This window comes from Rhincodon typus, chromosome 1 (assembly GCF_021869965.1).
Source record: "Rhincodon typus isolate 14 chromosome 1, sRhiTyp1.1, whole genome shotgun sequence".
Classification (NCBI taxonomy): Eukaryota; Metazoa; Chordata; class Chondrichthyes; order Orectolobiformes; family Rhincodontidae; genus Rhincodon; species Rhincodon typus.
This window is the reverse complement of record NC_063332.1, coordinates 96,911,505-96,923,965: the sequence shown is the minus strand read 5'-3', so window position 1 is coordinate 96,923,965 and position 12,461 is coordinate 96,911,505. Positions and strand designations below refer to the sequence as shown.

At 41.0% G+C, this 12,461-nt stretch overlaps 1 protein-coding gene across 1 annotated transcript in view; it reads left to right on the top strand.

Moving 5' to 3' along the window:
* Nucleotides 1-12,461, top strand: part of slit2 (slit homolog 2 (Drosophila)) — a 426,057-nt gene that overhangs the window by 399,653 nt on the left and 13,943 nt on the right. The window contains exons 32-33 of the mRNA XM_048602443.1: nt 2,796-3,036; nt 4,027-4,157. Coding sequence (XP_048458400.1) covers nt 2,796-3,036; nt 4,027-4,157 — 372 coding nt within the window. The remainder of the gene's footprint in view (nt 1-2,795; nt 3,037-4,026; nt 4,158-12,461) is intronic.

Below are 12,461 nucleotides of genomic sequence, written 5' to 3'. Positions count from 1 at the left end.
AAGCTGGAATCAGATAATGCCCACTCCCTTCAAATTGTTTGTATTTGTCAATATTGTAACAGTGATTCACACAAGATACAGTGTAAATCATCTGATACTGATATATCACCATAATGTTCAGCAGAACTGGTGAATTACCAGTTGATTTGCTGTATTTTGTATATGGTAAATGGGAGAATAAGATCACAGTCCAGGCACAGGGAACCTTCAATCCCCTGGGCAATTCCTTTGGAGTCTACTGCATGGGGAATTGTGTAGTGTCCCGACATGCAAGTCCCATTTCTGCAGCAGAAGTGACTATTTGGCCTCAGAAAATCTGGGCCATAGAAAGAGGAGCTAGGCATAAAATCAGGATGCAGAGCCTCAAAGGTCATATATATTGGATTATTACTTGAGCTATGTACAATTGACATAGGGCAAATCAGAACACATGGGTGAAAGATTAGTATGGGAGAAGTGTGATCTGGTTCATAGGGCACTGGCACCAGTACTGGGGAAATTGGAATCTATCCACAAGGTCCCCATTTGAGCAATGCTCGGGCTGATGTTTTGGTGAGCCAGATAATTAGGGAAATAGATTTTAAACTGAATAGTGGGGGAAAAGATAAAATTTTGAAAAATGTGATAAATCAAAGAACTGAAATAAGGAAAAAGAGAATGGCATTAATGTCACAAAATGATAGTGATAGGAAAGGCTAAAGACTACAAATCTTGAAGAAATCAACAGATGAGCCTGGAAAAGGAAAGAATAAAAAGATAAAACATAAGACTCTCCATCTGACTCCATGTAGCACTTACACTCTCAGTTCATCTGTTTTGTTTTAACAAGAATAAGTAAGTATGACCTGGTAGACATTACAGACACATGGCTGTGTGATGACATGGATTGGTCACTGAGTACTGAAGAACACAGCATATTTAGAAAGGACCGGAAGCTATGAAAATGTGGAGAGGTAACTCTGCTAGTTAATGATGGTATTAGTATGGTAGTGAGGAATGAGCTACGTTCAGTCAACGAGGATGTGAAATGGTTTGGGTAGCAATGATAAATGGTAAAAAAGTAGTTTACAGGCCCCTGATAGTGAACATGTGGTAGAAGAAAGGAGGAGATAATGGAAGCTTATCAAAAAGGCTTAATAATAGTACTAACTCACTCAGAGATAGTAAGAACTGCCGATGCTGGAGTCAGAGATGACACTGTGGAGATGGAGGAACACAGCAGGTCAAGCAGCATCAGAGGAGCAGAAAAGCTGACGTTTCGGGACGGGACCCTACTTCAGAAATGACCCAAAACCCGACCTGAAACGTCAGCTTTTCTGCTCCTCTGATGCTGCCTGACATGCTGTGTTCCTCCAGCTCCATGCCGTGTTATCTACAAAATAGTACTAGCCTTTTATGATTCATGCACTGGGCAACTCAGGCCCCTTTGCCCCTCAGACCATCTGCAATTTTTTTTACCGTTTAGATAATATACTTTTATTCTTCTTTCCAAAATGGCCAGTTTAACACTTTCCCATGTTATATTCCATTTACCAGATCTTTGCAGCTCACTTAACCTATTGCAATTTTTTGAGTTCTCCTTCACAAGTTCCCTTGGGGAAATGTGGTGTAATAGCACTGGACTAGTAAACCAGAACCAGAGGTTAATGTCCTGGGAGCATGAGTTCAAATCTTGGATTTGAATTCAATATAAAAATCTGGTATTTAAGAAAGAAGCTAACCTAATGACAATTATGAAAACACTGTCAACTACTGCAAATCTCCATCTGGTTCACTAATGACATTTGGGAAGTAAATCTGTCATCTTTACCTAGTCTGGCCTACATGTGGCTCCAGATCCACAGCAAGGCTATTGATTCTTAACTGCTGTCTGGGCATAGTTAGAGATAGGCAATAAATGCTGGTCTACCCAGCCATGCACAAATCCTGTGAATGAATAAAGAAAAGACATTAGGTAATTAGGAAAGCTGATACATTTGTTAAAAGGAGATTTAAAAGTACCAATAGTGAGGTTACATTTCAATTATACAGATGACAGGTGAGACCACTTCTGGAGTACCGTGTATGTATTGGTCACTTTATTTAAGGAAGGATGTAAATGCATTGGAAGCAGTTTAGAGAAGTTTTAGCAGACTAATTCCTGAAATGAGAGGATTGTCATATGAAGAAAGGCTTCTATCCACTGGGCTTTATAGAAGTAAAGAGTGACCTGCTTGAAACATAAGATCATAAAGGGTTTTGACAGGGTAGATGTGATGAGGATGTTTCCTCTCATGGAAGATTCTAGGATTAGATGTCACTGTTTAAAAATAAGTGATTGCTCATTTTAAGGAGATGAGATGAAGTTTCTTCTCCAAGGGGAATTGTTAGCTTTTAGAACTCTCTTCTGGAAAAGACAGTGAAAGCAGATTTGAATATTTTTAAAGCAGAGGTCAATCGATCTTCGTACGCAGGGATAGGTGGGCATGTGAATTTGAGGTTATAATCAGGTCAACAATGAGATCTTATTGAATGGCCACAGGGCTAAGTGGTATTCTTATGTACATTCTGTACAAATTAAATGATACCTACTCATTTAGTTGCAATCTGGTAAATTGATTTCCATTCTTGGAGCTTTTGCTTGTTACACAAAATTTCGTAATTTCCTCATTTTCTGAAAATGATGGCCCCTTCATTGATGAAGGTACAATCTCAGACTGTTTGGTAGCCGTTGTGTTTGTTCAGGCTTTATTTATATCTGATAAAACTTTTCTAGGACGACTAAAGTTCATTTTCTTATTAAACATCTTTTTCAGTGGTCTGTTTTGTGAGCTGACCCCACCAATGGTTTTACCTCGCACTAGCCCCTGCGATCACTTTGAATGCCAGAATGGAGCCCAGTGTATTGAAATTGGAAATGAGCCAGTCTGCCAATGTCTGGCAGGTTATGAAGGTGACAAGTGTGAAAAATTGGTTAGTGTGAACTTTGTGAACAGAGATTCCTACCTCCAGATTCCCTCACCAAACATACAGCTTCAGCCTAATATCTCTCTCCAGGTAAGAAAAATGTTCCAATTAGCAGTGGTTAATATTAGGTATATGTCTTTACTAAAGACCCTTATGTCAATTCAGTCGCCAAAAAAGTAACTTTTCTATGGAAGTCCAATTTACATACATATTCAGGTGTTCTGTCTTTTTTATTCTGATATTACATTTCTTGAAACATGCCTTCGTCTGAGATTTAAGTTGAGCTAAACTTCTACCTGAATCGAGAAATAATAATCAGGAGTGATTGTCATTCTCATGGACCAATCAAAACTTTGATAATACTTTTTGCAAACAAACATTGCAAGTTTTACCAAGTACTCCTCAGTAATTCTGAATAATGCCTTTTTAAACTGGCTGAGATTTCTTCATGTTTAGAGATCATGATTTTGTACTTTTCCTTCTAAGAAAGATTGTTGTAGCATCATCCACCCTCTTTGACTGATCACTGCTGGAAGCCATGCTACTGGGTCTGAGTCTGCGCTTCAAGGCAAGACAAGACACAAGTAATATCAGCCTAGTATCTGTGGCTAAGGGGAGAAAGTGCAAAAAACAAAGGCAAATACTAGGAGACTTGGGTTTAAAATGTGAGTGGAAAGTTTAAAGGTGATGTGCAAGGCACTTTTTTTATGCAGAGGATGGTAGGTGTCTAGAATGCGCTGCCAGGGGAGGTGGCAGAAGCAGATACAATCGCATTGTTTAAGAGGCAATTAGACAGACAAATGGACAAGCAGAGAATAGAGGGACAGGGACCATGTGCAGTCAGATGGAATTAGTTTAGTATGGCATCAGGGTTGGTGCAGACATGGTGGGCCTAAGGGCCAATTCCTATGCTGCATTGTTCAATGTAAATGCTTATAATGGAACAGAATAGCAGGCATTGCATATAATGGACATCTGATCCAATGTTACATTTTTAGTACCATCGCCCAAGATAAATTTCTACCCTGACATCTCCATGAAGATCCAGTGAGCTGACTTTTTCCACTTGACATTCCTAAGGTTGCTACAGATGAAGACAATGGGATTTTGCTGTACAAAGGAGACAATGATCACATCGCTGTGGAGCTTTTCCGTGGGCGAGTACGTGTCAGCTATGACACAGGTACCTATCCAGCATCAGCCATTTACAGGTGAGTGATTTATGGACTCTCCCTCCATTGACAATTGTGACCTCATGCAAATAATGCTTGGCAAATGAAGATTCAGTAAGTAAAGTGTGTAAGGTAGGGGATTTGCTTTTAAACAAAGGTTGATTTTCGTTTTGCAAACTTCATCTTCATAAACATTAGTCATTAATTCTAGGGAATATTTTCTATTTAGGGCACTGAGGGCATAAATTTGGAATCTTCAGCATCACTAAAGGAGCTCAGAAGGTTTAAAATAACAACAAATAGGCTTGCTTTTACTTCTGATGCAGTCCATGTCAATTGCCAGTTGGGAAGTGTGACGGCACAAACTGCGCATGTACTGAATACATGCAGAATGAAAGATCGTGACATCAGTCAGTGTCCAACTCTGATGTAACACCAGACCTCCCAGGTCCTGTCAATGGTCTGTTTTAAGTAAGCACAGTTGATCATGTGTTCAGCTACATGATGGATCTCCACTCGACTGTCTTTGACTGTTGAAAAATAGCTACCACACAAGCCAGGCATAAGCTGATCTATTTAAGTTATCACCTGTGTGCAGCCATGCAAAAATATTTAAAGAATCAGCACATTTAAATAAATAGGTTGTGCATTACAAGATAAAGCTGAGGGTCTAGAATGAGACACCTCATAAAAAGAAATCCGTAACTTTGTCCAACAACATTTCCAAACCAAAACAGAACAAATCACCATTGTACATTGTTCCTCTGTGCTTTCTTGCGATGCCTTTGCCTGCCTTGGCATTCCTATTGCAATGTAAACCCTCATAACTGCAGCAGAGCTGGTACGTGGCTACTGACTCCCAGAAGATGAGCGTGCAGATGGTGTTGCAAGATGACCTTGACTATCTTGGGTAGCAGCAGTCTGGGCTGGCTGAAATGCAACAGCAAGAACACTCGAAAAACACGACTGTCCTCATCCTGACTGAGAACAGCAGGTTTGAGCACCATGGAGCTACTGACACTCTCTTGGAGATATGCCTTAGTGCCTCCTCAGTCCTGGTATTCTGCTGAGAGGACGGTTTTCTGGATTTACTGTGAAGGCCTACGTACTGAGGCAGCAGCTGTCTAACGTTACATTGCAGTAAGCATAGATGCAGTGCCGTTAGTCTGAGCTGCCACAGCAGCATGGAGATTTTGGCTGATTCTGCCTGGACTGCAGTAGAAGCTGAGACATCACCAACCAGACACTGTGTCATGGCTGGGCACACAAGACCTATCATGGAGTTAAAGTGGAAAGATAGACTCCAAGCTCTGCATGAAGCCCTGTGGAGATGAACTCCTCCATGCTGCCCAAGACAGCTTTGTGGCAGACCTACCGATGTGCCAGCAATTCAGTGTCCAGGCATACCAGCTATTACCTATACACTAAAGTCCTCATTCAAGTTCCTGCAGCAGACCTGTCTGTATGCTTGCCCTCAGAAACACTCGCACGTGGGAATTTCCTTCCTTCAGTTGCTTCCACTATCCTGTGTCAACTCCATCCTACCCTCTGGACGACATGCAGTGTTAATATCTGAGCTGGTTATTGCAGTTGTCAGGTCAAGTCATAGTGTTTCACTGTCAGGTATTGAATTTGGTTCTCTCTCTTCATCATCAGGCTACACTCTGATTCACCCCAGCAGTTGTTCTTAGGGATCTGCAGAGTCTGCAGAAGGGAACGCTTGGACTGTGGGAAGGCAGGGGTCAAGTGAAAGACAGGCAGCCAATGGTCACACCATCTGCAACTTACATTTCTTGTCTGTTAGCACTATGAGGTGAAGTGGAATTTAAGAAGCGATGTTAGGCAGGAACGTACCATCATGTCAGATGGCCTTAATTACAGTAATGTAGTAATGTGCCAGTAATGTAGGCCTGTAATTCTTCACAGGGCTCAGGTATGTATGATCCTTGTAGATTCTTTACTTCTACCTTCTATTATGTACAACCTTGTCCTGCAATGTGTGAATGGGTTAGAGTGTGTCTGAGTGATGGGCCTGCCATAAGTAAACAGCTGGGATTCTTCGGAAGCTGCGGAGGCTTCCAGCAGTGGTAATTTTGTGAAGGTGAATTAAAGTATTTGAGTAAATGTTTGGCATGAACCCTGATTGCTAGAATGTGTGAATCATGAGGGTGTAAGGCATTGGGCAGTGTGCGCAGTTGTTGGTGCCGTAAGAGATGGTGTGTGAAAAAGATGCTTTTACTAACCATTATCACTTCTGTGACGTCAGCAAATTTTTTTGCAGCACTGCAGCTAAGTCCTGTGGACCAGATTCTTTGATCTTTACATTTAACATGGTGACTACCTGCTCCCATTTCCTTATGGGAGGGAAACAGAACAGGAGGCCGGAGGGTCTTCTGGATCCCTATGGAATCATAAAGTCCATCCTCCTTTCCATTTCTTGGACAATGGCCTTTAGCACAGTCAAAGGTAGCTTGTGAGCCCTGTATTAGGCCTGCAGCTCCTTTCATGCTTTTTATTTCTCGTGAGAAACTCTTGCTGAAATTGTTAATATTTCTGCTGCTGCCAGTATGCACTTTCCCTTTATAAAGTGCAGACAGGCTCTTACACATGCTCGTCTTGCATAAAGCTGTCCCCTGCATAAGCATGTGGTCAGTCATGAACCAAATTAGCACTGGTGATCACCAGACAGCATGAAATTTGCATGTTGCTTTCGTTCCCTCAGTAGGGTGTGGAATAGTTCCGCATCGTAATCCTTATAACTGCAACTGACCCTATTTGTGCCTGCAAACCTAATCCTGTACTGCGCAGCTACAATTTACTTCAACCTGAATCCTGTTGAAACTCTGTAACATTTTGTGTGAGCTATTATTGTAAACTAAATTGCAGATTAGAGCCATTTCAATTTTGGGTTTATGCCCATTGGGAACTGGGTGGAGATGCGTTCAACAAATGCTTTCCAGATGACACTCTTTTATTGATGGCAGACATGGACTTTGGGCAGGTTTCTTTTAGTCCAGTGAGTATTCGTGTAGAGGCAGGCGGCAGCAAGATAGCACGGTCACATTTTAATACTAAATATTTAAGGAACCATTTGGGGATGATTCATCTTTGCTGCCATCCATGGAAGTTCCAAGCCCCAAAGACAGGATTGTGGTCGGAGAGATTCCCTCAGTGGGCCGTCAATGCTGCAGTGCCCTTTCGATCAGTCTCTCAGCAGCATCAATCTCTGCCAGTGGGGCTGCGATCTTCAACAGCGGCTAGCCTTCTGATTGGAGCTGCAGTGTGAGGAGGTTATCCAATGCAATTAATTGGATAACCACCTCCAGACAGTCTGAAATGCCAGTCCCTCTGCTCAGAACCCTCATTTGGTCCCAAAAGCACAGTCCCAAAGCTCCCAATAAATCTTGTCCTTTATCACATCAGTTTTGTTAGAAACTGAACCCAAGTTCTAGAGCTGAAAAGAAATGTCTCATCGCCATGTCCATTTGATTTTAAACCATTTGCAATGCTCCCTGGAGACACAGGTGCACTTTTGTGCTGCTTAAATAATAAAAGGCTCCAAATTTTCTTAATTCCTGCTGGATCCCCTCTGAAAATGTGGTTAACAGTCCCAAAGAATCAACTGGAAATTGGGACACCGTTGTATTTGGTGACTGTCATTTTTCTCATTGACAACACGAGGGGTGTAAGTTCTGATATCTCCCTGATCTCACTGATGTTGGAGTACTGCTCTGTAATTGGGTAGCCCATTGACAGCACTTCCTGCTTCCCCAGCTCCATAGGACTCACTATTAAACTGATGATCATGACCTTGGGCAAAATATAGCATACCTTGACAGCACAACTAGCCTCAGTAAGGAGGAAGCAGGCAATTGGAGCAACCTGGGCCCAGGTAGTACAGCACTTTCTTTCCAGACCTGGATTAGTCTTTTACATTGGTGACAAATGTGGAGAAAGTCCGCATTACCCACCACTGCCCCACCACAATGGCAAGCAGGATTTTAAAAAGCGTGCTTTATGACATTTTGTCCATATTTGTACAACATAGATATGCCCAAAATGTACTCAATGACCCCACACAACTGATACCTACCCTCCTCAACCAGCACTTGCTGAATCTGGAATATTATCTGACTCCACTCACTGAATACAGATTTGTCATTAGTGTACAGAGTTCCATCTCTGTGTATGTTAGCTTTGTTCCTTCATACTGTTCGAGACAACAGCTCCTCTAAACCTATCCCTTTAACAATGTCATCAGCATTCACTGTTTGAACAATTGTACCTATACAGCAGTGACTTTACTGCAAGTAATTCAGTGAATCTAAAGCCTTGTGAGATGTGTTAAAGATGTTAAAATACTCTACCTGAATGATAATTCTGCTTTCTTCCCTTAAGTAGATTGAGTATTAATAGGGAATAAATAAAACCCCTAAAGTTGATCTTGACATGATTGGAAAGGGTATACATTTGTTACCTGCATAAATAGTTACATTTCAGTTGCACCATTTATCCCTTATAGTTGTGATTAATATCTGGGTGGTGCATTTTGAGCTGTGTGATGTTTGTATAAAGTGCTGGTGGTTGCGGGGTTGACACTGGCGAATCAATTTCAGGCAATGAATTCAGACTACTACATATGAGCATATCACCCAACATTAAAAATCATTGGTCTAATGGTAGACAAAGTACCGCATATACTCATGTAAAAGTTGAGGTTCTGAAATGAAATTTTTAGCGAAAAAGTATGGGTTTTGACATTAACATGCGCAATAGCTTTGAAGTCTAAGGTCTCCCCCCATCTCACTGTCAGAGTAACCAAGTCAGAGATATTTCCTGCCAACCCAGCTTCCACCCTTCCCAAAACATGTTGTATAAATGCAGAGTAAACTGCTGAGGTGGTAGTCTTGACACCACATGCAAACACAAGGTGCTGAACAACGGCCATCAATGATATGTTATTCTAATATTCTGTAAATAAGTGAGTTTGCACTGGGGCATGTTTGACTTCAAAGGCACACTCAGCTGGTAACTATGAATAGTTTGAATCTTCATAGAATAGAATCCCTACAGTGTGGAAACAGGCCCTTCAGCCCAACACGTCCACACCGATTCTCAGAGCATCCCACCCAGACCCATCCCCCTAACCTACACATCCCTGAACACTATGGGGTAATTTAGCATGGCCAATCCACCTAGCCTGCACATCTTTGGACGGCAGGAGGAAACCAGAGCACCCGGAGGAATGTGCAAACTCCACACAGACAGTCACCTGAGAGTGGAATCGAACCCAGGTGCCTGGCACTATGAGGCAGCAGTGCTAACCATTGAGCCACCATGAAATTGGGAGTCAACTCATACACAAGGTCAACCAGTATTCAAGTATACACGATAAGTCCAAAGTGTATTTTGTTCAACATTCCCCAATTTTATAGAAAAAAATAATAGTAAGACCTAAAAAAAAGTTAATTTAATGTTTCAGTCAAGGTTTTGTATTGTCTTCAAGTCACTTAAGTTCAGTCTCATTGGCAGAATGGTAGAGGTGTTGTCAGGTTAGCTAGACAGGTAATCAAATCTCCAGACACTCTCAGGCTAAGAATATTACATCCCTGCTCATAGCATGTTTATTGCCTGAATAACTTGTGTTTGAGTGCTACAACAAGCAGATACACTTGTGTATGAAGGAGACATTTTGTCTACAGTTTTGGAAACATAGATGAATTGTTGCATCTTCTCCAAATCAGGTTGTGAAAGCATAAGTTATAACTGGTGATATTTTAGTTTCTTTTAAATTTATTGTTCTTTGTTTGTAATTCCTACATTCACGTTGCAATGATAATTGAGCAGATTTCCTCAAACAGCACAAATGGATTCCTTTTAGCATGTTGAACAACAGGAGTGAATGCCAAATCTACTGTGTGTGCATATGTTTGTATGTGCATGTGTTTCTTGCCATGCTTGTTTGTTTTACTGATGGATGCTTATTGCACGGGTATCATATGGAATATGGTTGATCCAAGGATGGTCAGCACTTAGTTGACACGCCCTGCAGTTCCCTGGTAATAGACAGGGACCAGTGGCTCCAAGGAAGCCATTTCCTGAATAGATACCTGATGTGTGATGAAAGAAAATCATTTCAGGTGGTCACTTTCCTTTGCTTTCTACTTTCAACAGCCATTCCCAAGGCATCATTTTTCATCACTGCACTTGACAGACTATTCAACTATCAGAGATTGCATCATGTTGAACCGTACACTGTGTTCAATTGATGTTCACCCCTATGTACCGTCAAGACAATAAACTCAAGGTCATGCACACACCATTTCAGAGTAGCATTGCTCAACTCAGATTAACCCCAAAGCCTTCACAGGACCAGGGGAATGAAACAAGATACAGTTTCACTCTCCAGTTTGCAAATGTAAAGAAGTATATATTTCAATATTGTTTTAGAAAATAAAACAGATTTTGATAGTCCTCTGAAATTAATCTGCAGCCAGTATTCTTTCTAAAGGAATAGGCTGTAGTAACATGCTTGAAACTGGCTGATTTCAGTGATTCATCTGGACTAATCAAACCTAGCAAGGCTGGTCAAGTCAGAATTAATTGCAGCGTCACAAAAAAAAGGGAAATAAGAAATGTTGTGCTATAAGACGTTAATTAGACAACTTTTCATTCATTGATAGAACAGTGACAAATCCTTCCGGCAACACGTCATATATTTTATAACATAAAGATACTGCTAATAATTAACCCAATTCTATTACAATACCTCAACAAGCCTACAATTCTTTACAGTTATCATTTATTACTATGACTTCAGTCAATAGAGACATTATCATGGGGTTTTTGTATAGCTGCGATATTGCAGTGGTGTGGCATAAATGCTCATATTGATAATTATGACTAAATGCTTACATATAACCATGCTGAATCTGCTGATTTAAGATGAATGGCAAGACACTGCAGATGTTGGAACTTAGCAAAAATACAAATGCTAGAAACACTCGATGGAATGAATCCTGTGGAAAAAGTAGACCCATTAGGTAAAGGCCCAGACTTAACATTTGCCTGTTGTCTGATATACTGATCATTTTCTGGTTTGTTTTATCATAGTTCAAACTTGAATGTTCTTCCCGAGAGCTACAAAATAGTCCTTTCATTTTCAGTCCGAGAAAATTCTACCTTAAAAATGAGGACAGGTTAGCTGATATGCAAAGCCTTTAATCTCACAAATGAAGCTGTCCTTGTACTAATAGAAATGGCACATCACAAAGCTGTGCTTCTAATCAGTAAAGTCAGGACATGGTTGACAGTGAGGAATCGGGTTACACTGTGCATAGTCTCCATCAGTCATATGTGAATTGTTGCTATGACAAATGGTCTTCCATTAAGCCTGTGTGAGATAGAAAACATCCATCTCCCCGAGGCACTGCCACATAATTAAGCACATCATTTTAAAGCTTTTCACACTTCCACTGATTAGCAGCTAGCAAAGGCAATCAAGATGTGTTTGTATGTCATCTCTGAAAGAGCCAATATTCTTTTCATACTTCAGTCATTTGTATTCTCAACTGCCGACTTTACTCAGAAGAGTAGACATGAAACCCATTCTTTGCCATATAAGCATGTCTTTAATAAATGGGTACACTGCACAAAAATTTAGTTCCTCACTGACCCCATTTATCATGTGATGTTAGTCACTATGACCTTAACCTACTCTGCACAGCAATCCTGGAGACTGTAGGAAAATCAGTTTGCAGAAACAGGAGTCCTTCAAGCCTGTTGCACCATTCTGTTACACGATGACTGATCCGTACTACAGCTCCATTTAGTCATATTCTTTGCAGAACAAAAATGTATTCATCTCTGTCTATCCCAGTAGTTAAAAAGCTTTTCAATTCCAGGAATCAGCCACTCTATGTGGAAACACTGAGCATTAAATTATGAAGGGTTGGACAGCTCACATCCCCTACCCCCATAGAGGAAAGGTTAGCCCCTGAGATGGGTGCAGCCATTGATGGATAGTGCAACTTCCGTCCCTTACTGGGAAGGAGCCCCAAACTCTGAAGCTGTAGGCCATTCAAATTTGCTGCCGGCTCCTGCATTCTATGGAGCCAGAATTCCATAGTGGCCACTGCATTGATTTTGATCTGTGTTAACAGAAAGGCCAAGCAAATTGCAGCCAGGATTGTTACATGCTCCAGCCTTTGGGAATTTGACATTATCTTAGACTGTCCATGGAGTTGGAGTCCAGCAGTGTTGGTAGTGACATGGAACCGTACTAGTGGATGCTTTTACTAATACATGCAGGGAATAAATTCTCTGAATGTTCATATCTCTTAT